The sequence below is a fragment of the Papilio xuthus genome, unplaced genomic scaffold (genome assembly GCF_000836235.2).
Source record: "Papilio xuthus unplaced genomic scaffold, Pxut_1.1 DF827542.1, whole genome shotgun sequence".
Classification (NCBI taxonomy): domain Eukaryota; kingdom Metazoa; phylum Arthropoda; class Insecta; order Lepidoptera; family Papilionidae; genus Papilio; species Papilio xuthus.
Window position 1 is genome coordinate 2346102 of NW_013531107.1, and position 27553 is coordinate 2373654.

The 27553-nt window shown below is 31.5% G+C and overlaps 5 protein-coding genes across 9 annotated transcripts in view; 3 read left to right on the top strand and 2 right to left on the bottom strand.

The window, feature by feature from the left end:
• Positions 1-106: 106 nt before the first annotated feature.
• phtf (putative homeodomain transcription factor) lies at positions 107-7275 on the top strand. Of its 2 annotated transcripts, XM_013314042.1 has the most exons (15): positions 107-288; positions 595-714; positions 1565-1713; positions 1888-2096; positions 2346-2485; positions 2616-2762; positions 2834-3491; positions 3734-3848; positions 4062-4178; positions 4463-4641; positions 4931-5067; positions 5489-5717; positions 6137-6232; positions 6567-6809; positions 7095-7275. In XM_013314042.1, the coding sequence occupies exons 2-15, from the start codon at positions 695-697 to the stop codon at positions 7242-7244; spliced, it is 2589 nt and encodes an 862-aa protein (XP_013169496.1). In that variant the 5' UTR covers positions 107-288; positions 595-694; the 3' UTR covers positions 7245-7275. The 2 variants fall into 2 exon arrangements, with proteins under 2 accessions (XP_013169496.1, XP_013169497.1); XM_013314043.1 differs by lacking the exons at positions 107-288; positions 595-714; positions 1565-1713 and having other exon boundaries at positions 2023-2096; positions 2335-2485.
• Positions 7276-9835: 2560 nt separating this feature from the next.
• LOC106119054 (putative RNA-binding protein Luc7-like 2) lies at positions 9836-15583 on the bottom strand. 3 transcript variants are annotated; one of them, XM_013313896.1, is made up of 7 exons: positions 15327-15583; positions 14955-15049; positions 12292-12390; positions 11794-12012; positions 11334-11546; positions 10915-11195; positions 9836-10776 (listed from the first exon to the last, which is right to left on the bottom strand). In XM_013313896.1, exons 1-7 carry the CDS (start codon positions 15385-15387, stop codon positions 10641-10643), a joined length of 1104 nt encoding a protein of 367 aa, XP_013169350.1. In that variant the 5' UTR covers positions 15388-15583; the 3' UTR covers positions 9836-10640. The 3 variants fall into 3 exon arrangements, with proteins under 3 accessions (XP_013169350.1, XP_013169351.1, XP_013169352.1); XM_013313897.1 differs by lacking the exon at positions 15327-15583 and adding an exon at positions 14461-14539 and having other exon boundaries at positions 14955-15044; XM_013313898.1 differs by lacking the exons at positions 14955-15049; positions 15327-15583 and adding an exon at positions 14447-14539.
• A 310-nt stretch (positions 15584-15893) lies between these two features.
• Positions 15894-18764, top strand: PIG-Q (phosphatidylinositol glycan anchor biosynthesis class Q). Its single transcript, XM_013313784.1, has 7 exons — positions 15894-16647; positions 16980-17105; positions 17180-17315; positions 17387-17531; positions 17829-18021; positions 18101-18215; positions 18446-18764. The coding sequence occupies exons 1-7, from the start codon at positions 16090-16092 to the stop codon at positions 18625-18627; spliced, it is 1455 nt and encodes a 484-aa protein (XP_013169238.1). The 5' UTR covers positions 15894-16089; the 3' UTR covers positions 18628-18764.
• A 1223-nt stretch (positions 18765-19987) lies between these two features.
• nudE (Nuclear distribution protein nudE) lies at positions 19988-24850 on the bottom strand. 2 transcript variants are annotated; one of them, XM_013313787.1, is made up of 7 exons: positions 24585-24848; positions 24352-24505; positions 24104-24240; positions 23782-23918; positions 23312-23464; positions 22968-23050; positions 19988-20694 (listed from the first exon to the last, which is right to left on the bottom strand). In XM_013313787.1, the coding sequence occupies exons 1-7, from the start codon at positions 24656-24658 to the stop codon at positions 20584-20586; spliced, it is 849 nt and encodes a 282-aa protein (XP_013169241.1). In that variant the 5' UTR covers positions 24659-24848; the 3' UTR covers positions 19988-20583. The 2 variants fall into 2 exon arrangements, with proteins under 2 accessions (XP_013169241.1, XP_013169240.1); XM_013313786.1 differs by lacking the exon at positions 19988-20694 and adding an exon at positions 21587-22027 and having other exon boundaries at positions 24585-24850.
• A 528-nt stretch (positions 24851-25378) lies between these two features.
• The window catches only part of LOC106118774 (uncharacterized), a 6621-nt gene continuing 4446 nt past the window's right edge, over positions 25379-27553 (top strand). The window contains exons 1-6 of the mRNA XM_013313522.1: positions 25379-25756; positions 25845-26055; positions 26137-26260; positions 26480-26586; positions 27067-27264; positions 27507-27551. Of these exons, the coding sequence (XP_013168976.1) occupies positions 25548-25756; positions 25845-26055; positions 26137-26260; positions 26480-26586; positions 27067-27264; positions 27507-27551 (894 nt within the window). The 5' untranslated portion in view covers positions 25379-25547. The remainder of the gene's footprint in view (positions 25757-25844; positions 26056-26136; positions 26261-26479; positions 26587-27066; positions 27265-27506; positions 27552-27553) is intronic.

The following is a 27553-nucleotide window of genomic DNA, read 5'->3' on the forward strand; positions in this document are numbered from 1 at the left end:
ATCTACTTAAAGTAGACGACGTTATTTACAGGAGTCATTCAGTTTGATTTCCGTTTCTTATTTTTTGACAGCAAAGTCATTGTCAAATGACAGCTGTCATCAGTTAGAAAAAGTTGTATCTGCTGTTCCTTTGATCTTAATATTTTTAATGAGAAAAGCCAATCAATAAGCTGTTTTATTTCACTTTGACATCTTCTAAGCTTCTGACTTGAGTATATTTTTAATTAATAATAGGTGTGAAATTAATACATTACATGGATGCAAGAAACTGATGTAAAATGGGGACTTGTAAGTAGCGCAAATGTCTAAAACAATATTATGATTTTAAATTTACATTTCCTATTATTACAACAGAAAACTTTATTCATATTATGATAACTACTGTGCAGAATGCAAATAAAACAAAAATTAAACGTAATAATGATACTGTTATTGTTTTGTCTTATCAATTTTGAAAACAAAATAATCTTTTCGATAGCCTGAATATGTAAACTTATGAATGCGATTCTTCCAAATTCTTAGTGTATATTATTACAAAAATTCTAGGCATGGGAGACCCTAAATAAGAATTAACATGTTGAATAATTTTTTTAGCATTGACATGACTTCTGAACAAGCAAAATAACTCAAAAGTCGAGAAATTAAACATCAGAATTTATTACATGTTAATTTGACTGTTGGCCTAGAACTCATCATGATGCAGCTAGCTGCTTGGTAAGTAAAAACAACAAAAGTATATTTCATTAAAAAGATACCATAATCCTTTATATTTTTTGTATAGCATTTCTGATTTTGTTCATCAATGTATTTTCAAGTTCATAAATTTGTTTACTGCTGAAATAGCAATGTGTTTTATATTAATATTTTATGAGTGGAAATTCATTTGGGTAATAAGAGTAACTTATTTTATATTATAAAATAAGTTACTCTTAAAAAATAAGAGTAACTTATTTTATAAAATAAGTTACTCTTATTTTTTGGGTATACCTACTTGTAATTAATCAAAAAACTAGAAGGGTAGGCTTCAAAGGTAGAGCAAAATGGTAATCATTTTGTTTGATTTTGTCAAATGTTATATTTTCAATATTAACATGACTTCAGAGTTTTATTCATAATAGGCCTTTGTTCTTAATTGAAATTTAATTGATATAAAAGACAAAGTTAATGTGTAAAATAATTAATCTTAAAAAGAATTATAAAGATAGAATGCAATTATTTTGTTGTTAATACATTACAAAGAGCTACAAAAGAATTATTTAAGCAAATAGCATTCAGAACTTGTGTGTGTGATAAAAATTGAATAATATAAGACATTGACCTTAATGTCTTAAATAAAAGAACTGGCAACAAATTTAGATTCAACTATGATGTGAATATAATGTGATATGGTATAATTGTGTCATTAAATTAAGCATTTCTTTGCATTAGTAGTGAAACATTGAATAAAAAATTTGTAGAGAATAAAAATTAACCACTAAAAAATATTAAAATGCACTCATTATTAATTTTAATGTAATTATTAATATTAGTAATCTTTACAAAAAGTTTTTTCAATGGTTTTTAGGTATCAGAAAAAGATAAGTTCATATGATAAGGAAGAATGGGAGACAATGGTGGAACAGTTGCTCATGCGAGGCAAATATCGCAGGCGAATTGTAGATTCATTTTCAACAGATGCACGATCATATCTTATAGATGTGGATTTAGTTAGAGGTAGGTATTTTATCTCAGTCGTTTATACAATTGATACTCAGCAATAATGGAACATTCCACAAGCTTCAACTGCACTGAAAGATATGTTCAATATTTTACCTGTTTTACAAAAAAAAAATCAACATGTAATTCCGCATGTGGAAACTACTTGTAGCACTAAATCGATACTTCCAGGCTCATCATTCCCAAAAGCAAAGCCCACACTTGGTATGCGGCGTGTGGTGTGGTTTGCGTTGATGCGACTCATATTCCTTCCGGCGCTGTACCAGTGGTGGGTTCAACAAACGTCGCCCGCTTGCACCAAGTTCTTACTTGGCCTATGGATATTACAAGTGCTAAATATGACACTATATTTTATAGCACCAGCTGACATAGAAATGGATGTAAGTTTACTTATGAAATTGTATAAAAATATGTCGGTTTTGTTACATCGGAATTTTTAGAATGTCTTAACATCACAAACAGGAAAAAACAAAAGAACAGCTGTAGCAGAAAATCATCATTTTGCGGAATTACAACCTTTTGTTGTACATAAATGTATAAATATATCAGATTGTACTTGAGTTTTTCATTTTACATTGTTTATTACTTTTCTATTATATGTGTTTCATTCAGGAATAGTTTATTTTCAGCGTAATTGTTGGCTCCTGCCGTTAAGTTTGATGATTGTGTTGAGTGTTGTACACTCACAGATCGTCAGCACCACTGAAATGGAGTTGGCTCGCGTACGACCACGGTCAACTTATAGACGAAAATTGCCTAGATATTTTCGGTAAGTCAATCAAATCTAGTTGCACTTAGATATGTTGGTATTGTTATCAATGACAAGTCCACTTAAATGTCTACTAGCAAATATTTGAATCAAGAAGTGGTTTAGTTTTTTATAGTACTATAAATGACAGGAGATCGAGATCAGAATGTGATGGGGGCAGCGGAGGTGGGTCAGCTGAAAGTGGGGCAACTTCCAGTCAAAGCAAAACTCCAACCAACAAACACACTAAATTCAGAAGACGGTTATCGAGATCTGATATCACTGACAGTGGTTTAAGGTATGTAGCAACCAATAAGACATGTTAAAATGATAACAAAGTATAATTTTATTAGTGTATTTTCATCATAGGAAGCGTAAAAAGGAGTTGACCAAAGAAAATTTAATGAAAGAGCAAGAGATTCCAGCTAAGACTAAATTTAAGGAGAAGAATAAAGCCAAAGATTCTGATGACGAGGATTACATGCCATGGAAGAAGCCAGATTTAAACGAGCCAATTGTTACATTAACTCCACCACCAGAAACTGCCAGTTCTAGTGCCCCATTTAGATATAAACCTAACATTTTGACTAAGAAATATTTGGATAGTTATAATGTTAGACCTAACATACAAAGTAACAGCGGAAGACCAATATTTGCAGACGGAGATGATGGCTTCGAAAGTCTCAATGGATATAATTCTAATGGCAGTGACGCTGAAAATAAAGGAAAAACACAATCAGACAGTACTCTTAAAGAAAAATTTGAAGCAGAACCACCTTTAATAAACGACAGTGATCCATTAAATAAAGTATTTGATGGAGATGCAAACGTTAAAGAATCCAATGATACAAGAAAGGTAAAGAAAGAAGAAGACGAGAAATCTATTGACCCAGACTCCGATGGAGGAATCCTAAGAAGTCCCAGTGCTATTGGCAAAAGAATCGGAGTTAGATTTAGAAATTCTTGGGAACAAGAAACTACGCAGCCGGAGTCTAGTGACGATGATTTTACGAAGAGAAAAGATAAGGTAAGATTACATAGTTGTTAAATAGCTCACAAATTACATAATGCTACGCTAAGTGCTAAAACTTTACAAATTAAGTTTGCAAAATTATTAACTTTTTTTATAATATTAGGTGCTAGAAAAGAGAAATTTTGAACGAGTAAATTCAGGTAGCCATTATATTGCTAGATGTGATTGTCTGATTGCATGTTTGATGTTAACTTTGTTGTAACCATATGACTAATGAATTGAATGCATTTGTTCAGAAATTGGACAATTACCAGTCTTCGTCTTCTGATGGAGAATGTTCTGCATCCGCGCCATCTATCGCACTGCCTTCGCACCACACAATGTCAGATTGGGTTGGGCAAATAACTAACAGTAAGGAACTTACACTTCATTAAACTATTGGTCCATTTTGATAAGTATATCAAATTTTGCATGATTTTAACACACCAATTTCATACTTTGATAAGGGGAAGAGAATGGTTTAACATAATAAATCGTTTTTTGTACTTAATGATTCTACTTTTTTTTGTTTTTGTTAAGACTATGTCCTATATTGTAATATCAAGTTTACGATATACTTAACAGGTGAAGAGAGCAGTTATTGTTCACAATCGGAAGGTGGTCACTCCGACGTCGGCTTTCCTTACACAGCGGACAGCTCGTGGGATCCCTTCACCATACTAGATACTACTAGTGATACAGGTAAAGAGCCTTCAAATGCAGCACCTATATCTGAGCCACTCGGTTCACTGACCTGCAACTCACATACAAATCAGATGATCTGCAGATCATTAATTTTAATTACCACGACTAGTTCAAGTCGTTATTGATTCGATCCAAGTGACGTAGGGCTTTCAAGAGTAGGGTATATTAATAAATTAGCTCGCAACATTTTTACTAGCGATCCAGCAGCGTCATATCTATGTATCACAGTCCGATGTTTACTCTGTCATTGTATAGTTGTAGTAGCGGTGTCCATGTTGCAGTGAAGTGCACGATGTGGGAGCGCGGATGGACGCTGCGCGCGGAGTTGTCCGCGGTGGACATCAGCTGGTGCGTGGTGGCGCGGGCTGAGCGCGCGATGGCGGCGCACGGCGCGCTCTGGCCCGCGCTGCTCATGGCCGCCTTGCTTGCGCTCGTCGCGCCCGTCGCCAGGTTGCTACAGGTTAGCTAACATATGGAGACCATCTACATTTTTCCAGAACACTCCACATTAAAGCATACAACTAGGAGTTCATTGTCACAGAGTAGGTTAGCTTTTAATCAAGAAAATTGAGGAAAGCAACTCTTACTGTCGGGGACCAAGTTTCACTTTGGGTCACATCACTGTAATACCAAATACGTACCATGCCACTAAATTTTTTCATTGAAATTAACTTGTCAGGCGAGTCAGTGTCACTGAACGTGTTAAACGGAGTAGTAAGGAAGCAATGACAATGGGATTGTTGTGTTAGGTGGCTATAGAGCAGGACACGCGTAGCGAGGAGGAGCTGCAGGCGATGTCCCTGCTCTCCTACATCCCCTCGCTGTTCCACAACCGCGCTGACTGGCCGCGCTCGCTATTCAGCGGTGCCTTCGGAGATACCGCCTGGTGAGTGACCACAGACAAATGTTATCGATTCATATTCTTCCCCTGAGTGATTGATGTGGATGAAATATCCTATTGTGACGTCATAATCGAAATCTAAAAAATTGATAAGATCAGTAAAACAGTGGACCTAATTATTATAAATGCGAGAAGCGCCTTCTATCGTCAATTATGTTAAACTTAGTATGGTAGTACTGTTATACAAATTTTGTCGACGACGATACGATGGCGCTTGTCAAAATATTCTTGCTTGGCCCACTGATATGATTATCAATAACCTTTACGCCTTTTTTTGTTAAATTATGTTTTTTAAAGCTGTTTTAACAGGCAAAGATCATTAACACATAACCTTTTGTAAATTAACTATTGCTCAGTATATGTTTGTTTTTATATGCACAAAGATATTTTTATTAATGATTATCAGGGAAGTATCAACGAGCATGATATCGTGCGTGCTCCGGTTCTCACTGAGCGCGCTGGTGTTCTTCCTGCTGGCGGTGGCGGAGCGCGCACTGAAGCAACGCTTCCTCTACGCCAAACTGTTCTCCCATCTCACATCAGCTCGGCGCGCGCGCAAGTCAGAACTGCCGCACTTCAGACTCAACACCGTCAGGAACATCAAGACCTGGCTTTCCACCAGGTCTTACTTACGGGTAAATTGTTTGGATACCACAGGAATATTCATATTTTCTATCCTATTTATATATTATTTGTTTTCTAAATTAAATAAGGGATTTTATGTAAATTTTTACGAAATTGAATAAAATATTGTTTATTCTGTTACTCCAAATTATAACAATTACAAGTATAGTTAAACAAGGATATCTGAACCGGTGAGAGGCGCTACTATCGTGGTTAGACATAAGAGAAAATGATATGACAGCTACATTACAAAGAGGTTCCTTTGTCATTTTTGACGTTGACAGGGGGGCGCTAGTGAGCTGTCATAATTTAGTTTCAATTACAACTATTAATTCAGATAGCCTAGGTCTCTATATTTACATAACTATTGTATTAGTTACAGTGTTTTTATACGATTTTTTTTGTTGCTTATGTATTTTGAATGTTACAGCGTCGCGGCCCTCAGCGGTCGGTGGACGTAATCGTGTCGTCTGCCTTCATGCTCACCCTCATACTGCTCGCCTGCGTCAGCGCGCAGCTGCTCAGGGTACCAGCATCTCTCCTATTGTTAAACTATATTGTAGATAAACATCGCAAATATTATTAATAGAGAAATTAAGCTGTAAGCAAAGATAATGTTTCTTAGGAAATTCTTTGCCATGATTCATCCAGACTACAAAACTTTTAGAAAATTTAAATAACGTAACAAGTGTTATTAGATTGCAGTTGCTCCTAATTAGTTGATATCCAACGCCATCTAGTGACATTTGCAAACACTTTGTAATATTGTGTATCAAGAGCTATTCTGCTTGGTCGAAAGCACGCATATTCCATAATATATGACAACAGCATCTAGCGATGTTTACACAAACTATTCTTAGGACTCTGTTACCTTGGAGTGCGGTTGGCTACTGGAGGCAATGGTGTGGAGTTGCGGTCTGGGCATCCACCTGCTGCGGCTGCTGACGCTGGGCGGTAACGTGAACCGCAAGTACCGGGGCTGTCTGTCCGCCATACTCACCGAGCAGATCAACTTACACCTTGCTATGGAACAGCGACCAGACAGCAAGGAACAGTTAACTGTCGCTAATAATGTGCTGAAACTTGCCGCTGATTTATTAAAGGTAAGAAATATACTTATGTATGACCTTGATGTATAAATTATTAAACAGTTTTAATATTCAAAGTCGGATTTAACGACAAAGGACACAACCATATTTTGTCGTAAAAATCGAACATAACAAGGCGGTTAGCTTTTACCTACGATTTTAAATGCCATAACCGATAAAGCTTTTTGAAAATTCTAAAAACATATATTTGTTTTTTTTTCACTGTGGGAAATAATAATTTGTTTTACACAAGTATGTCAAGGAAACCCAAGGTGATAAATTTAAATAATACTTTTCCAGGAACTAGATGCTCCTTTCAAGATATCAGGTATCTGCGCCAACCACTATCTGTATACTATTATCAAAGTGGTCATCCTGTCGGCGTTATCCGGAGTGCTGTCTGAAATGCTCGGCTTCAAACTCAAATTGCACAAGATCAAAATCAAATAAAACGTATTTATACAAAGATTTAAATACATACAAATTTTTATATTGTCTTTTTAATTCCTTCCAGAAATGATGTTTAGTCATACTGGGGAATCAATTACCTTTTTTTTGTATTTAATCGTTTGTTTGTTCCCTTAAATTAATTGTACAATAACTTACATAAATTACCGTTAGTTTCTGAAAAAATCTGTATAAAATACATCTCAATCCCTGTGTATTATCTTTGATAAAACATAGATAACAATATGTTTTAAACTGCAATTTTAGTCTCAGAAACCCATGGTAAGTGGAGCAATTTTTGACATTGATTTATTTTTATTACTATAGTTTTTAAAATGTATATGTGTTTAAATCTTTGCTTGATATTTTAAATGAATTGTCCATGTTTAGGTCACAAAAGACAATAGATGTAGCAGGTACTCATTAGGTTAGGTGAAAATATTTGCCATTTTTGTCATAGAGATGACTAGTTTACAAAGATTTATGCAATTAGATCAATTATTAGGTTTTGTGGAGACAAATCATAACATATTATATATTCCTTATATTTTTTTAAAAATTGATTGTTTTTTTATGAGTTTGTGTTAAGGTGGGTTTCCACTGGCGAAAAATTTTTTGTACAAGTTTTGTCAGTTGAAAATCCAGTTGTTTCTATTTCACTCAATTTCTTAACTACGTAAATTTTCATGCAAAAGTGGAGTAGCGACTCCAATATTTAGACTGGTTTCCAAATGGATCTTTATAACAATTTTTAACTTTGATCTCAAACAGACTTGTATTAACTAAACATTTTTATTAAATGAATTAAACATTTTAGGTTAAGTATGAAATTCATACGTAGTTTATTAAAAGCAGAATATTGTATCTAGTTGCAATCATCTAATATAACAAAAACATTTACCTAGATACAATGTCTAATCAAACATATTCCTATTTTAGTCATTTTTCTGTTCCTAATTTTCATTATATCTTAGAAACTTATTTTTACAAGAGATGTACATTTGAAATACGTAGTAAAAAAATTTCAAATGTTGGCATTTAACTAGTCCAAACATTTGTTTGGTCCGTTAAATCTGGAAAAAATATTTAGTTGGACTACAATTAGAAAATGAGCCAGTATTTTAAGAATGTTATAAATTCACTATAGTGGTATACAATTTTATTGTATTTATAAGTTTTCTATTGAAATCATGATTTATGTCATTTCGGGCTAATTTTTTTAATGCAAATATCTTCTTAATATTGATAATTTAGTTTAATTATATCTTCAAAAATACAGAAATACGTATCAGAGTTAGAATTAAATGTTCATATTGGCTATAAATTGTTATTGGTTAAGTTACTGTGGGTTTCCATAGTTCAAACATTTATATAGGAACATATCTTACTCCTTGAACCATTGCTATAGTGCAAATGTCACGATAGTGGAATTTAACGTTTGAAGGAACGAAGTTTTGTATTTCCTATCAAATTTGTATATGTATAAAATAATTTAGTAGTGATTATGGGTGTAAGAAAGATTACATTGCAAGAAAATGCTAGTAATTTCTTTATAATAGAAATTGTATTGGTGCTTTGTCTGTTAGTATTATATTCACGAATAGCGGTTTTTATTGTGTTACCTATGAAATGTTACTATAGGTACTTTTGTAAGTAGCATGAAATGCACGAGACGACAAATAAATTTTCTTTTATGACAAGATTCTTTTATTTTTCATGCCTAGAAAATAAACATTTCTATAGTTAATTTAAATTATCCAGTTAAACAGAATGGAGACACTTTGACGAGCAAAACTTAATTGGCTAAAATAAAACATTTATTTCTCCTAATATATTTTTATTATAACAAATATTAGCACAAACGGTCTCTCTTAATGATATATTTAAATAATTAATGTATTGTATATTTCTCTTGCAGAGATTGTGTTATGACATTCCCAAAGTGGAATAAAATTAAACTTTACATTAGAAACACGAGAATCAGAGTGACAAAGCTACTAAAAGAAAAAAAACACCACAATATGTCAATGATCAATAGTGAAAATTGTGTTCAATTAAATAACATAAATATAAAAAGAAATACTATAATTTGTACATAATCCATTATATAGTCACATAATGCATATTTTAATATGTTTTTTATTTTTAAAAGTAGCACTCTCGTGATTCGCGTGCGCGTACGCATTGTAATTCGACTCTAAAATGTAATGTAAAATATCCACTCTGATTGTCATGACTTCACACATCAAAGCCATACATTACTCAATATTCATACATTCGACTATTCACACGCAATAACTAATAATAAACGAGATAAAGAGAGATGCTAAAACAATTCATCTTAAACTTTTTTCCTTACAGACTCAAATAAAACCAAACTTTTTCTTTGCACTAAATCTAGTCTATCAAATACCAAGAATAATAATAAAATTACATACAATTCATACAACGCGATAAAAACAAGTTGCATGGGCTTGAAATTCATCAACTTTATTGTGTATATTTTTCATACACAGACGTAAAACATAGTTTTGACCACACGAGCGCAACCGCAAAATTGTTTTATTGAATTACCAGTTTTCATATCTGTATTCTTTTTCTGTAACATAAGTTCAAAACATCTAAAAACATAACTAAAGATTTTAGTTTCTTACAAAAGATTAATGTTAAAATATACAAAATACCGAAATTTTATAAAGAAAATTACAACAGCAAGATTGTCAATCACTGCAGACGCAATGTATGTTACTAATACAAGTCAATTAAAGTCATTTTAATAACCGAAAATCGTATTTTAATCGCATTGATTAAAAAATGTCTAATTACGTCCTTAATATAGATTTTTTTGTTTTTTTTTTTCACTATAGTACGATATCAAAATCTACTCGCCTCTTACACTAATCATATTCAGTTTTGACTATACCACTAGATGTCGCTAGTCAACAAATATTACAATCCACAGCGTTGTATCGACGTTCAGTGGAGGATTATTGTCTACTTATCGCGCAATTAATGTTAGCTATCTCCGGTTCTTCATAGAAACCTATAAAAAATGTAATTTTTAACAAATAGTTTTTTTTTTATGCTAAAAATCGTTTCATATACCATATTTTTATCAGTACCAAAGGTTTAGTTTTGTCCATGATGATATTTAGTCCGTCCTGTTATGTTCATGCAAAATTATTTAACGTTCAATTTTGGTGTTAAAACTATTAATCATAACGCGCACTATTTTTTCAAATGCGACTGAAGAATTTTGTTTGCTTGTACGCGAACTCTTCTGTAAAAGGTATTCATTTTTGAGACAAAATCGTGGTGAGTACTGGAGTTTGGTGTCATCGTAGCAATTTCGGTGCGCTTGTGCGTGTGGTCGTCGTGAGGGGCACGTGGGGGGATGTGTTATTCCCGCCGGCGGTCGCGTGAGGAGGAACGGCGGTGAGACTTGCTGCGCCTCTCCCCACGCTCACCCCGCTCGCCGCGCCGCTCCCGAGACCCATCACGCTTGCTTCTGCTGCGGGACCGGCTGCGGCTACGTCTGCAATTATAAGAAGACGTATTTAATGCGGATTCTGAATATCATCACCTGAATATTTGTGTATAGGTGGCACTGAATTAATATTATAAATAAACAATAGCCGCCATTGGATATTTCTACCTCTAGTGTAATCCTTACCTGCGTTCACGTTCGTAGTCGCGCTCGCGGTCCTTATTGCGGTCCCGTTCTCGTTCGCGGTCGGAGTCCTTACGGTCTGCGTCTTTACGGTCGGCTTCCTTGCGGTCTGCTTCCTTGCGGTCCGCATCTTTGCGCTCGCGGTCACGGTCGCGATCCCGTGCGGACTCGCGGTGCCTGCGCGCGCGGCGATCCAGTTCCCGTCCGCCCACGTAGTGCCGCCGGCCCCCACCGCGCTCGCGCTCCGACGCCCCGCGCTCCTCGCGTCGCTTCTCCACTAATTTCTGAATTTACAGTACACGATATAGGCATTTATTTTGTTGCATATAGTATGTACATCCCAAGCACGATGTGTATTAAAAGATATTTTAGTCCCCTAACTTATATATTGCAAAGAAATTTCAATAGTCAAGTTCTTTTACCTTGAGGTCGGCAAGTTTCTCGCGTATAGTTATAAATCCGAGATGGAGTTTGCCGCCGAAATGGTCCGCAAGGCGGCGGTCGTTGTCATGTATGCCGAGATAGGCGGAGCACACTTCGCACACGCGCAGTTTCTGTTGCTGGTACGAGCTCGCCGGCATAGAGTTACGGTACTCCTGCTCCGCCACAGCCTTCTTCTTGCGCAACTCATCGATCTGGGAGTACATTCAGTTATATACAAGCTAAACATTCGGAAAACTTTATAAACAAAAATTATAGGCAATTATAAAATACGGATAAGATTCAATGAGCATATTAAAAACTATGCGCATAATTTATAGTACAACATTATTAACAACATTTTGGTATTAAAAAAAATGTCTGGTCTAGTTATAACCACTGAGCAATCACTTTAGCATATAAAATTAAATTGGTAATGTAATGGGAAAAATTGAAGTATACCTCTCCCATAAGTTTGACACTCTCTTCGACCATACCCTCCTCGCCGAGTGCTTCCGCTCGGGCGAGCTTCTGTCCAATCTGCTCTGCGAGCTCGTGCACCGCATTCGCCTTCTCAGTCACTTCAGCAGAAAGCTCCTCCTGAGTCTCAGCCAGCCGCTGTTTAGCAGCTGCAGTGCGCTTGTCACAGTCCGCGATAAACGCTTCTAAATGCTCCGTAGCCTTTACAAACAGTATTACAAATTAAACTACATACTTGAAGTCAAAGTAGTATAAAGGTAAACTTTATTTATATATCATATAAACATAACATAAGATACATGAAAACAAATCTTGCTTTCGGGTCTTAGAAATTTACTCACAACTTTTCCATATCTATATTCCCATTTATAAGATTTTAGTTAAATTCGCTCATTTGTTTTATATTGTTGTATCAGTAAACATATCAAATATCCAATGTAAATAATATAAAAATGTAGTAAAAAAAAGAATTATACTCACATCAATGTCGTAGAAATAGTCTTTGGTTTTCGATGCTAACTCAAAGTCCGCACGAAGCGCCAGATCATGTATTTTAGGACACTCACCTAAATCCATTCGCTGCAATTAAAATTACAAACACGTGAAAAATAACGAGTTTTTATATATTAGTATTATATCACGTCTATGTAACATGGTAATGTTGAACACAAAAGTATTTGAATTATAATGTGTAGTACGCAGTTTTAAGAACACCTAAAATCAAGATTTGATAAATTGTTGATGTAACCATTTACAAAATACATACATATTTTATAATCCTTTGATTAAGCCATATTTTGTAATGTGATTTTCCTTCATGTTTCATCTGAATATTAAAATGATTAATAATCTATTGTTTTAATATAAAAGTGAAATTCAAAACAAAATTTACATTTCCTTATTTGTCTCTAACTTACTCATCAGATAAATACTTAAATATGTTTAATTTTTCCTGTTCCTTGCAATATTTGCCACATAACCCAGAGTTTATCATGTAAAAACATTTTTAGTATGTCTCTTTACCACATACTTTTGTAGAAAATTGTTAACACCTTCTTTTTGTCGACAATTTGTTTTAGAAACCATAAATGTATATAAGCAACAGGGCACTTATAATAAGTGCTAAAATGTATGTTCATTTATATGGAAAATTACTAAACTAAACAACATATTTTAAACATCAATGTAGAATCAAAATTCACTATAAACCATAGACAAGAACACCCCGTCTAAAGTAACCAAGAAAAAAAAATGTGTTTATAGAATACATACAATGTCACCAGCAATCAATCAGCGCACCCTGGCCCTGGTTCATCAGCCAGTAAATAAACCATTAATATACTTACAAATCATAGCGGAACACCCTCGTATGCCTAACTAGCCCGCCAACACTCTAACACATCAAAAAACATATCCATATACATCTCAGCTCACAAAAAATATGATGCCACCTGATACAGTATTGAAATACAAATAAAATTAATACTAATTTTTAAACAAAATATATAATTAATTTTATTTTGAAACTGTACATTTTGACCGACTCGCCCCATGACTTTGTTAAAGTAGGAAGTGCCATGTACTGATAACGTAAATAGTTTTATTTTTTTTCTAATATGCTATCTATACTGTCTGTAGACTTATTTGTGTTGAATTTGGACTATTTAGTGTTTCTGGTAAATTTGAAGGTATATAGGTAGTTCACGACCTTCAGTAATGAAGAATACGAAGAAGAAGGTAGTTTTAGACATTATTAGTTAGAATTATTTAGAAGGAATGGTGAGCTTTTGTAAGGCACAATTAATTAATTAAAGCACAAACAGAAGATAATTTGAATTTAAAGATAATTACCATAATGTGTTGCTCATAAGCAAAAAAGAGACAGATGGATGTTTGTATTTACATATCTCAGCTAGTAGTTAAATAGATTTTACTAAAACTTGACATAGATGTTGAACATAGTCTGGAAGAGCAAGTAGGCGACTAATGAAGTTATTTTATAAATGGTTAAAAGTTCCAAATAAAATTAACTATATATGTATAATATAATGTATAGCTAATATGTATCAGGATGCAACAAATGTATCTTATCCGTATATTTGTTGAATTTAAACCTTTAACATTTTACCTAAAAGAAAGTTACAGTTTATCTGTAACTAGATCTACTAGGTCATTTCTTAATTGAAATATTATTCGAAGAGCACAAAAAGTGTATTATGTAAGCAAAGATGATCAAATTTAGAAAGAACATTTTATAACTTTCTAAATTATACAATTGTATTAAAAATTCATGTATATTTAATTTTAAAAATATTTTTTCCCTATAAGTGTCTGTGACTCAGTCATTTTTAATAGTATTTTGAATTGAGTTAAATGTAATTTACATGCAAATATTTAACAATTTGTTCTGTAGTCTAACCATGAAACTGTATTGTACATACCCAATGTAGTTAGATAATAACAGCAATATCACCCAGCTTACAATTTTCAATGACGTGATAACATATGTACTCACCGAAGCAGCATTAGTAACCGTTGGAATTAAATAATTTTAATTAAGCCTGAGAGTCAAGTAATAAATTAAATTCTGCTTAGCAGTAAGTATGTCAGCTAACTAGAAATATTTTATACGTACATCTTGGTACTTACAGAACAGCCTAACTCATACAATCTATCCCTCATCTGTTAAGTATTGTGATGAGCAATAAAGACTAGTGTTGGGCATTTTCTGAAAAGCATATTTCACCACAGTTAATGCCACTCCGATGTAAGAATTTTCCAGAAACTACGTACAGCAAAATAGAAGGGATGAAAGTGTGTAAAGACGTCACATACATTAGGATAATAAAATAAAAAATCTGTAAACTTAAATTTTGGGATATTTTTGTGCAATTTACTTTCATATTATCCTAGTGTATACGAAAGGAAAACACTGCAATATAAACACAATATTCCTGAGAAATCATTGCAACAAAGGTTATTTAATCTATAAAAAAAAAATTAAAAATCAGATGTTACATAGCAATAGGATTTAGAAGATAGAGAGAAAGTAAATGATTAAAGCAATTATAACTAAAAATGATATCTCAGAAATATGACTTGTCCTGTATCACCCAAAATCATATCAGTAACAGCCAACTTACCGTCGAAGACAATATTTCATGAGGACAGCATTGCAGTAAAAATGATTTGCATACTGAATCGTCGTAAAATTTAACCCCATGTTTGTCGGTTTCGCCTGCAAGGTAAGGTTATATTAATTTAGTAAAACTTTACAATAGAGAATCGTGTCTAATTTTCATAAATTTGATTTTAACATGAAATGATTTCGTATACAAATATTATGAATAATTTTTTTGGGGTGTCGTAATTCATTAAGGCTCGAGATTTTGTCTTATCGTTTAAGTTCAATTTCATGTAAATTCTACATGATTCGCTATTGTAAACTATTACCTTAATTTATTTATTTTTTACAAAAAGGTTAATGTTCCAATAAGTATCAATACTGTTCTTACCATTACGAGCCGTACCCATCAATTGATCCAACATTGCCCTCATTTGCTCGTGAGCCGACATTTTCAAATTTTGGGTTCAATGCGATCCTAATATAAAGCAAATGTGTGCTATTATCCTCAATTCTAATGTTTTTTACTTTCTTAGTTATAAAAAGAAATTTTACTGTAAATATTAAACTATTATCTTTTTTTGTAACGTAATCGTACTCGAAACAAGCCAACGAGTAAAATTAATATGGCGAACGAACGGCAAAGTCTATGTCTAATGTATTTTGTCTATTACTAAAATTATAGATGGTTACTATGTGTACTATTTTAATTCAAGTTTTAAATGTTTAGAATCATTATGCGGATATCGACACGCTTTAAATACGAATTTAAAACACTTGTGTTCAATTTTTCTATATTAAAATATTGAATGATTATTAAGTGGCTGCAAGGAGATGACAATTAGACCCTGGCCAGGATGTCATTGTCATTCGAATTTCTTTCAACTGTCAAACATGGTCAAATAGGTGATAATACGCAAACTAGACAACAAATATAATTTATTTACTTCTTTTTAATTATATATGATTTTCACTACCGCTATCAATAAATTGGGAACGTTAATGTTTACGTTCTTTCTAAATTCAACGTAATATCTGTTAAATGCAGTTTTTTTATGTAACACCTTTTTATTAATTAAATATATTTATTTTGGACTCTAAACAATAAAATAGTGTAATTTAACGTGTTTTCATGGCTATTTACTATTACTACCATGTCATCACTGAGATTAATTCTTCCCATAAAGCCGAAATCGGAAAATTCTGAGATTTACTTTAAGGGATACATTCAAACAAACAAAGATAATTTGACTACGATATACGTTACAAAATGTTCAAAGAGTTATGCTCTATTTGAAGAAACATCAATCAAGGCTGATAATGCTATTTATGGATATTATAGCAATGATGAAACTCGCAAGTTCAAATTCAAACCATTTACTAATTGTTTGATCATAAGTGATCAAATATGCCCCCAAATACAATATTTGAGTATAGATGGGAGAAAAATAAAAAATATTGACAGTTGTATAATAATTTCTTATGACCCCCATTCAATAAAAAATTCAGAAACATTAAAAGAATGTAATGATTTTATATTTGAACTGCAAACTTTAGTGAGAAATGATTATAGAGAGGATCAAAATAGAACAGATTATGAAGCCACATTGCAAAATCCTTCCTGGCTAGTTTCATCAATGTTTATACAACATGTATTCAATTATTTAAATATGATAATTTGGCTTATTATATCCATCAGAAGAAATAGAAAAGTAAGTTAGGAAAGAGACACCTTTGAACAAACATTGAACCATCCATCATTTATACATAAGAAAGTGTGAAAGTACACATCAGCTACTTATTAAGTTTTTTTTTAAATTCCGCACTTTACGCTAATATACTTTTTTAAATTTTCACACCTGGACACCTAATTTAGTTACCAAACAAATGAGTAGTCAAGGTATGGCCCTGAATGATGTCCCATTTCAACCTTCTGTAATACAAAATAGCAAATGCAAATGAAACAATCAATTATATTATCTAGTTTTTAACTATTGCATATTAATTTCATATGGAATAAATGTTAGCAATTGTTCTGTTTCAGATATCAATGAAAGAAGGAAATTTTATTTTATCTGTTCTGGTAGATATTACTATTGGGTACTTTATTTTAGAGTTACTTTTAAAGGACAAAAAAGACTTAGGTGTACTTTTAATGGGTATTTTGGAGGTAAACTTTACATTTTAACTCTGACAGCTGAAGTTAATAAATCAGATTGTGATACTAGTAATATATTTTTTCAGAAATTAGTGAATCTGATGTACACTTTGTTGAAATGGTTAATGGGTTCTCCAGCGGGACTTAAACTGAACAATGCATTTAATAAAATGTTGGGAAGATATTTTTCCTATCACATTGAACTTTGGTGGTTATTTTTAGGTATTTAATTTTTTTTATCACTACATAACTGGAAAAATACTTCGGATTATATGATTTTGTTTTGTTTTCAGATGTTTCTGGTGAAAAATTAAATGTTATACTACATTTGTACAGATACATTGGTTACCTAGGTTTCACATTTCAAGCTGCAATAATAGCAGATATGATTTGCGTCGCAACATTTCATTCATATTGTATTTATGTGTATGCTGCAAGGTAATACATAAAAAACACTATTACAAATATAAATATGTGAAAGCTTGGATGAATAAAAGTTTATTAGTTTTGGCACAGAGATATGTTACTATCCTTGGGTTTCTGAGACCAAAAACTCTGTATTTGTTTTCAACTTTGACAAAACAGAGATAATAATGTGTTACAAACTGGGATTTTGGTCTCAAAAATCCATGGTATCTGAAATAATAGAGTCTATTAGTATTACTAGTACATTAAAAAAAACATGTATATATATTACATTTCTTTTAGATGTACATATTTATTCTAAAATTTCAGGTTGTTTAACATTCAAATATCTGGATTGATTGCATTGTTAAGATTGTTTGTTGGTAGAAAATACAATCCTTTAAGAGGTGGCATAGATTCATGTGAATACACAAATCAAGAACTATTTGTGGGAACGGTTGCATTCACTATTTTATTATTATTATTACCTACAACTGTTATGTATTACACAGTATTTACTATGGTAAGTATAAAAAATATTTCCATTAATTGTTTGTGTCTTTCTAAACGATATGCATAATATAGTCTTGTTCTATTTTCAGTTTCGAGTGTTGTCAATGCTGGTTCAATATATACTTGCCAAATGTATATATTTAGTACAAACTTTGCCACTATATGTTTTTATTTTATGGATAATAAAATCAACAAAAGTTGCAGGTGACTTACATTTTGATTTTCCTTTAATATTTCTGTAGATACATAATTTCAATGTATACAATGCCAATGTTGATTTAAATAACTGACTTCCAGTGCTATAATATTTCTTCAAAAACGTATTATCACTGATCATAGACAATTACAGAGTTGACCATATGTTTTGGCAGAGAAAAGTCTTGGTTACATCAATAATGTGACACATTTAACTTAAACCCTATCTTGCTTTCCAGGAAATGTCTTCCTTGAAGTAGTGAAAAATGATGAGACATCTCTTTTAGTGTTACAAATCAAATTGTTAACAGTTTCATTGCAAGATTTAATTAATAACTTCAAACCCCCAGTGGAGGTATCAAAACATGTCGAATGGAGTAATATTGTATCGAATATTGTTACTGGAAAACAAATAATATAATTCACTAGCTGTCGCCCGCGACTCCGACAGCACGGAGAAGTACATAGCAGCCCATTTACAAACCTACTGAATATGCATATAAAGTTTCATAAAAATGAGTCAAGCCGTTTCAGAGGACTATAGTAACTAACATTGTGACATGAGAATTTTATTTATGTATAAGGTTTCTTAAAACTAAAATTTATTTATAATAATAATAAACATCAATAAAACACATCATATGCCTCAACTTAGTTTTATTATCGTAAATAATTGCGCACAAATTAAATTGGTCTGGTCACTGTATAAATGCGTAGTTGCTTATACTATTGCAACGGACTGGGCAATTTTTTTTTTCTTATACAAATAATAATCGAAAGGCATACCTATAACTAAAACTTATTATAAATTTGTAAAGCCAATCACCAATTATTTCATGTGTGGTACACCGCATAACTGAGACATGGACTTTTTCAATCTAAATAAGAAAGTTAAAACAATCCGTCTTTCATGATGCAATGAAACATGTTTGTTATGACTTTTAAAGAGATTATATAAAATACTATTATATATTATGACCACAAAACATATATATACAATTTTCTTTTTTAAAATAGAAAATCAAATTTTGTTAATACATTTTACATAGAAACACAATGTTTCATTATGTCGTTTTAGAATATCAAATATTATAACACGTTGAATATTTTTAAAATCGAGAATATTTAATGCAGTCCAATAGTATTAAACTACATAAATTTTGCGCATATTTATTTTTATTTCACACTTATGGTTAGTACCAATATTTTATTCTCAATGCATCTACATCAATATTATTTATAGGCAAGAATTATTTTTGTAAAACAATGAAAACTCATAAATTAACATGTTGTATAACATCAAACATCCAAAGTTATTTAATGTTCTGATTTACAGGAATGTAAATAATGAGCTAGTATATATGTTTATCACAAATGTTAATAAGGCCAACATCACACAAACAAATATTTTATAGCTTGGAAATTTATTAAAATTGTAGCTTTAAAAAACATATTATTAAAATTGGCTATTTAAGTTAATTGTTAGTCACACACTGTTACAAACACAAATTACAGACTAGAACATGTAATATCTATGTAGGAGAATAGTGCCTCAAATGTTTGTAAAGTTTGTAATTTATCGTGGATATATGAACTGAACTTTGGACAAACGTAAATAAAAAATGGAGTGGAGTTATGCGAATCATTATAAAAAAAAATCGACACTTCAAATAAATAGATATTTAAATTGCCTAAACACCCAACAATCTTAGTTAATTTTTTTTAAGGTAATTCATTATTTCTTATGGAAATTAAATGTAAATTCTATAAATGTGATTACTTATATAAATACATGTTTTATATAATTCCTTTTTAAACTATCAAATGAACTGTATGTAAACAATAAAATTTATTATCCAAGATGATAAAAATTTGTAATTTTAACATACACAATAGCTATACACTTAATATTTACATAAAATCATTGTTCCAAAATATTTATCCACCTTAAATAGACGAGACGATAAACAAATACCGTGAGCCCAACACACACATTTTATGGGTGTTGCAATTTCTTTGTATTTTTACGTTTATAGTCAAAGATCAACAAGCAATAAGGACAAGATATTTGTGTGTGTCTTTATAAGATCATTAGCATGGATGTTACTTTGATATAAACAGTGTAAAGCAAGCATATTTGCCACAACTGTGAGGTCTCCGGTGGGTAGCCCAAAAAAATTTAGCATTTACTAAGTATTTTTCCCTTAATTACTTCATAATCATCACAGATATTATTTAATTAGGAAAATATTATATTGATCACAACATATACGATTTATATAAACGTGTGTACGTGAAGCTGTTGTAAGAATATTTATAATCTATGCTACAATAGCTAACACAGTGTTGCTAGTCGTAGTGGATTGTCGATGGTATTCTAGTTCTTGAGTACACACCTGTAGTCCTTATTGACGTCTGAGCTGGGATTTGGTGAATGCTCTTTAGGTCTAACTGTACCACGACACGATGCTAACTTTGATTCCAAAGCCTACAATGAAGAAAAGTACACAATATGAATGGAGTTAATATTAGTATATGACTGAAATAGAAAGCGTTGTTAAACCGACACCTACGACACGTGCCACAGATATACGTAGAAAAACAAGACACGATGATATACCATAGACAAACATGATATATACAATTGACATAAAGGATGTTGTGAAAACTATGAAATAACATAGTAACGTTCACATAATTGTTTAACCTACATTATCATCATTAATTCAAAATAGCTAATTACAAAAATATATAAATGATTTAAACACTACTTAATATTATCTATATTTATTAACCTTTATTTCTGCTATATCCTATTATATACTAAGTCACACAGTTGTATATGTCGTTTACACAATAATTCTAGCACCAAAACTTTGTGGTACACATATCAGCTTATGTAACTACTAGGTATTATTAGAATTGCAATTGTTTATATTTTATATAACATAATTAAAAATCAATCGCTTGAAATTATAAACACAATATTAATAGCTACACTCAGCACTTCTGTTTTATGGCACTGTTTAAAACAATTTTATTTGTCTTTGAAATGCTTTTTGTTAAATGGCATCATTTACATTTTAATTAAATAGTTTTGTAAATATTTGGTAATTTACTTGAAAAAAATTATAAAGTACCCACCACCTGTACACACTTTTTAATATTGTTATTGTAAAAACGTATTGTGTTATATACATACAATACATACTAAATTGTATATAAATCTAATTTAAAGCTATATGAGGCTATTATTATTTTTACTAGCCCGCAAATATATAAATAGTTTTTGATAAAAATGTAAATCAATCGAAAAAGTTCATTATTAATTTGTTGTTGTAAATTTAATTTGGCGTTACATTAGAGTACTTTACATTTTAAAATTACAATAAAGTAATTTATAAATAAAAAATCATAAAAAAATTTTGTACATTAAAGTACACTTTTCATTTCAACCCTTGTTTTGCTTTCCCTTGCTCATGTCCTTTGCGAATCGAAGCGAAATTCAACAAATTCTCTAGTCCCTCTCTAGACCGTACTGCAAAAGATCTTCGCAACTTTCCACTATCACCAGATCTTTCAAATGGCTCGGATGACCTATTCAGACTATTCCGAGGTGGTTTCTTTGGTATATCATCAGGCTGTTCAGATTTAGATAACTGTCTTGTTAATTCTCTAGTTTTCCTGTACTCCACAACATATTCTTCACTATCGTTCTTAGTCTCCTTAGTACTAGCTACGTTGTCCAATGTCTGTTGGACGGTTACCGCACTACATGAGCATTTGACCTTACCACACTCACGGCAAAGAAATCTCTCAAGCTGCAAAGCAATAAACATCATGCAAACTACATAAATAAAACCATGCAAAAACAGCACAATTCTACAAAATTTATCTACTGTCAGTGATACTGTGATTTAAATTAAAGGCTAAAATATTTACATTTTAATCTAAAGCTAGGCAAATAAAGCACTATTAATAATGTCTCGAATGAAAGTTATTTACAAATTAAAATTATTTTTATCAAAAAATCTTAGGATTTTGAAAAACAATAAAAACTGTTTAGTAGGTCTCAGCTATATAAATTGAAAAACAAAAAGTCCCTAAAAAATAAATATGGCTTTGTATCCAAAAAAACTATTAAAAATGTCCACAAATATAGTACACTAAATTATATCTACTGGATGTATAACTTTATCATAAGTTAAGGTTAAATCAGTTCAATCAATAAATAGGTCAATCACAGAGAGGAGAAACTCAGTTTTCATAATTATTGGCGTCACTTATCTTAATAGGGAACTTAAATGGATGTTGTGTATAAACATACAAATGTTTGTTCATTCTTATATGATAATACAAAGTGAGCCATCTTCATTATAACAATAATTACAGGACATTGTAATTAAAGAAAATTGTATGAAAATACTTTATTCTTAATACTTTTCCAAAACTACTTGATTTATATGAATTACTACACATATTTAGGCTTTTTAATACTATTACATATATTAAAATATATCTAACAATACCGTAAAATATACTCAACCTCTTATAGAATTCAGTATTACATAAAATAGATACATATTTTATACATAAATAATTACATATATAAAATAATTTATTGGTCATATATAAATATATAATCTTTATTTACAATATACTTTTGCACTACTGTCATATTATTGTTTGCCAATAAACTACTGACATTATAGCAACAACAACTACCACTGTTATAAGAATAAATAATTTTGTTTCACTCACCCCTACTTTCCTGAGCAGATCTCCAACTATATTGATAGCGGTGACACGGGAAGAGGGTGTCATTGCATTACCATTGATTTCACCTGTTAAATGTTATTATATCTTACTTATATTATAAAGAGTACAATTATTTTCAAAAGAATCTCTCTTTCTCTTTTTCTGCCTAACTTGCATTCCATGAGGTTACATAATAATCCATAAAAAATTACCAATTGAATGCAATTAAAGAAACCATTTATTAAAACAACTAACATGAAAAAATCAGACTTAATATTCTTAATATCTTTTTAATTTGCTAATCAAAAAATTATGTATATGTAACTAAAAACTAAAAGGTAACTTACGCTTCTGTGGTGTTGTTAAAGATGTTTGAGTTTCTATTTCAACTTGAGTGCGAGATGTATTAGAGATATGTCCGTTGCATACATTTTCAATGCTTCCATCTTCCTTTTTATAATCCGGTACCTTTTCTATTACCTTTAATTCTTGTTTGAGATCTGAAAATACACAATAGTATATTTTAAAATTCAATTCACATAGTCAAAAGAACTTACAATCTTATTGCTCCATTCAATCAATAATGATTTTACTTTAGTGTGATTGCACATAAAGAATTGTCTTTATGTTAAAAGATTGTCAAAAACAACCATAAAACTCTAAGTAACTTTGGAATACTACTGCCATGTCTTTTGACTCTATTGTTGTCTCCGTTTTATTCAAAGAGAATATTAGGCATATATCTATATTGTCATCATCATCACGGAAACACTGAGGTTGAAGATGAAAATAGACAAGTAATTTTTTAAAGATTTACCTCTAGCTTCATCATTAGCTCTCTGGAGTTTCACTCTCAAGTTTTCTATTTCATCTACTTCACTTTCTAGTACCGCATTTCTTTCATATGCCTGATTTAATAGAGCTTCTATACAAGAAACTGACTCTGTAATGACTCTGAAAAATAATCAACATTACATATGAACATCTTTACTATCAATATAAGTTGAACTGATCAATTGAAAGACCTTAAAATTATGCCTGCATATCTTGAGATTATCACCAAACTTAATACTTTAATACTTTTACATGATTTATAAATTTGATAATTATATAAATTTTTCAATTAAGTAAAACTTCACCTCTGTCCTCTTTCCAGATCATCATTTTTCTGTTCAATTTCTCTTATGTAAGTTGCTTGTTTCTCCTTTTCTATTTTCAATGCCTGTAATTCACTTTCCAATGCATTGGTTTCATGTTGACTTCGCTCCAGTTTTTTCTAAAAAGATTAATATGTTCTTCTTAATAACATTGCTATGATATATTTTATACTTTTTAACCAGTTATTCAAACAAAATCCAATAATTTAATAATGATCAAATAAACATACCCTCAATATATCAATGTCATTTTTTAATCGTTGATTTTGGTGTTCTAGGTCTCTATTCTGTTTTTCAACTTGTACCAATGATGCTTCCAATTCCTTTTCAAGTTGTGCTGAATTTTCTGTGTACTCGTCTAATTCTTGCTGAATGTCGATAACCCTGCAAAGATTTATGATAAGAAAAAACTGCAAAATCAGTAATTTCATACAAACTTGTGAGGAATAATGGACGGCCTTACTTTTGTTCGTAATATTTGGCTTGTTTCCTCCAAAACTCTACAGTGTCCGTTTCTAACTGTCTAGGAGATTCCATATTTACTGAGGCTTAAAACGGACACTAATAGAATTCTTATGAAACAATTATTGACAGGATATTGAACGTTTGATATGAGTATTTTATTGAAAAATTTATTTTGACCTTTTGCTATAATATTATGAATCAGGCATTATAATTTATAACGCAAAATTGTGACACAACTTCCTAGTTTAGACCAAAACAAGGCAAATTGTTTGATAGATAAAAAATATTCAGTCAGACAATGATACCATATAAGAGTTAGACTCTATGGAATATGGCGTTTGGAATGCTTTGGTCGAACAGTAGATAAATTAAAGCGGCAAGGAGATTTTACAGCAGTATCGGTTTTGTGAATTACTAGAACTCATCAAATAAACCCATTTCTTTCTCAATGAATTCATTTTTATTAGCTCTACCGTCACCAAAATGAAAATAAAACCTATAACATTGGATTAAATTAAAGATTTATTTATTCACTTGCCAGCTGCTTAAATCTTTTATATTTATACTAATAATAATAATGTCGTAATGAGACCTAATCACCCTTAACTTAGGGTAGGCTCCGAGCCCCTCGGTGGGGACGTATAGTGAGCTGAAGATGATGGTGAATGAGACCATGATATTGTAGGTTTTGTAAATCTCTTTGATTTTCTGCTTCAATCGAATGGTATTTTTATGGCAATACTGCTTGATTGTCAAAATTGACGTTTCAAATTGATTTGACATTTAAATTGTCAAAAAGATGTTGGAACTTGAGTTTTAAAACAAAGTTTATTATGTTTTTTATAATTAACTTAGTTAAAAATCGCCATATACAAACACTAACTCGTTTAGAAAATGTTAACTCAAATAATTTAATTGTAAATCTTAATTCAATATCAATATTGTTTTCGAATGACGTGTAATGTTTCCAACGGTGGACTCCGAAGATATTTCGCAGGTCACGTCATTAAAAGAAAAACCGAGTGTTTCTAGCGATGTGCGAGACTCGTCTGAAAATTCTCCAGAGACTCAACAAAACTATAACAGGGAGTTAACTATCAATATGTTGATAAAGGAAATGGTCTTTTTCATCGCTCTGGCATTGACGACTTATGGAGCCCTTCATAACACGTAATTATTGTTTTATTAATGTTTTTCTTGTATCAGTAGAAAAGTCAGATTATTAGTCATTTAATAATTATAAAAATATCTATTTCAGGCCATCAAAGGTGTCAAAGCATCCACAAGCAATGAGGTTTTTTAATTCAGGATCAGTGGTGACAGATTGGTACAGAGGGCAGCTGGGCAATGCTTTGGCTGCTGTGAATCTTGCTGATGTGTCTTTCATAATGTACTATGCCCCTTGGGATGCTGAATCACAGTTTGTTAGAGGAGAGTTTGAGCTAGCTGCTAATATTTTAAAAGATAGAGTATGTTCTTAACTTTTTTTGGTAACTATAAATGAAAATAACATAACTGTTCATGATGGATTTTATCTCTATTTTCTTTAGGTTCATTTTTCAGCCATCAATTGCTGGAATCCAGGCAGTGAATGTAGATTACAACATAACAAAATTCCATCATGGCCTATTCTGATGGCATATACAGTTAATTCTAGAGGGGTTCTTTATAAAGGTACTATTATAAAAATGTTTAATTTTTTTCTGTGAGTGCTGAAAGAAAAAGAGATTGATTTTGTGATGAAAAACCATGTCTAAATATTTATTTATAGACAATTAACTTGATTCTAAAATGTCATATTTTTGTTTTCTATTCATTGTGGGTTACTTAAATTTCATGTTTTGTACACTTGCTCCTTTTTTAACATTAATAATATTTTTCATTACACTTCAGGTCCTAAAGATGCACATAGTATGGTTAATTTTTTGGAATTGATTATGAAGCCTTTAGTAAGAATATCTTCAACTGAAGATCTAGTTCATTATTTATCTATTCATGATGTAAGTATATTATTATGTAAAATATTACAATTAAAAAGAGTTATCTTTTAAGTATAGCAAAATAAAAAAACTATACCAAGTGTAGTATGTCATCAAAGTAATAGCCTCGCGCTGGTCATGTTGAAGCAATAAATATTTTATTTATAATAAAATATTTTACAATTACATAACTATCACATGAAATGCTGTCCACAATGTTTGATATGATTTGTTGTCTCAGATTTTTCAAAATGGATGAAAAGCATAACATACAGTCAAAACTGGACAAATAAGACCACAATGTTTTGCCACTAATAGTGGTTTCTCTCTAACCAATATTAACAAATTTCTTACATAAGGAGATTGCCCTTTGGGTTCATACAATGATTTTTGTTTATCCAGTTCTCGATTATCTTGGTTCAACTTTACTTAATAGTAATAATAATTATTACTCTTGAAAAATATTCATTGTAAACATAATACAACCTTATTTATTTACAGGCTGTGGCTGTTGGTTATACACCATTAAGTGACACATCTAGATATTATAACACATGGTACAATGTGGCTCTAAAGTCACGGGAGTTTGATACAGTGGGAGAGATATGTTTTGCTGTTGTAACATCTGCAGATTTAGCTGCAGATCTAGGTGTTGGGAATCTACCCAATGCCCGTCTCATGCTTTGGAATGACACAAAGGTATTGCTACAAACAACAACAGTAATATGAACACTTGCTAGTAATTTTATCAAGTAAAGTCATTTCATAAGACAAAGAATAGAAGTCTTAGCTACACGCTACACCTATGCCAAATTTTATTGAGATCCGTTCAGCTGTTCTGAAGATACCTACTAACAAAGATCCATCCATCCAAAAATTCACATTTATAGTATTACTAAGATGTGAAAGATATATATTACAATGTTTTGGTTATTTTGTAGGAATTTAAAGTAGAGGACAGCAATAATACATGGAATGAATCTACTCT

Excerpts from the sequence above, each read along its gene's own strand:
- LOC106119054 (XM_013313896.1), bottom strand. The coding sequence starts at position 15,387 with ATGTCGGCTCACGAGCAAATGAGGGCAATGTTGGATCAATTGATGGGT. Across the intron at positions 15,050-15,326 it reads GATGGGTACGGCTCGTAATG|GCGAAACCGACAAACATGGG; the intron begins GTAAGAACAGTA and ends CTTACCTTGCAG. Across the intron at positions 10,777-10,914 it reads GACTACGAACGTGAACGCAG|ACGTAGCCGCAGCCGGTCCC; the intron begins GTAAGGATTACA and ends TTATAATTGCAG.
- phtf (XM_013314042.1), top strand. The coding sequence starts at position 695 with ATGATGCAGCTAGCTGCTTG. Across the intron at positions 1,714-1,887 it reads AGATGTGGATTTAGTTAGAG|GCTCATCATTCCCAAAAGCA; the intron begins GTAGGTATTTTA and ends CGATACTTCCAG. Across the intron at positions 6,233-6,566 it reads TCAGCGCGCAGCTGCTCAGG|GACTCTGTTACCTTGGAGTG; the intron begins GTACCAGCATCT and ends AACTATTCTTAG.
- nudE (XM_013313786.1), bottom strand. The coding sequence starts at position 24,658 with ATGGAATCTCCTAGACAGTTAGAAACGGACACTGTAGAGTTTTGGAGG. Across the intron at positions 24,506-24,584 it reads GCCAAATATTACGAACAAAA|GGTTATCGACATTCAGCAAG; the intron begins GTAAGGCCGTCC and ends AAATCTTTGCAG. Across the intron at positions 22,028-22,967 it reads ATCTGCTCAGGAAAGTAGGG|CTTGAGAGATTTCTTTGCCG; the intron begins GTGAGTGAAACA and ends ATTGCTTTGCAG.
- PIG-Q (XM_013313784.1), top strand. The coding sequence starts at position 16,090 with ATGTCATCACTGAGATTAATTCTTCCCATAAAGCCGAAATCGGAAAAT. Across the intron at positions 17,316-17,386 it reads ACTTTGGTGGTTATTTTTAG|ATGTTTCTGGTGAAAAATTA; the intron begins GTATTTAATTTT and ends TTTTGTTTTCAG. Across the intron at positions 17,532-17,828 it reads ATTTATGTGTATGCTGCAAG|GTTGTTTAACATTCAAATAT; the intron begins GTAATACATAAA and ends CTAAAATTTCAG.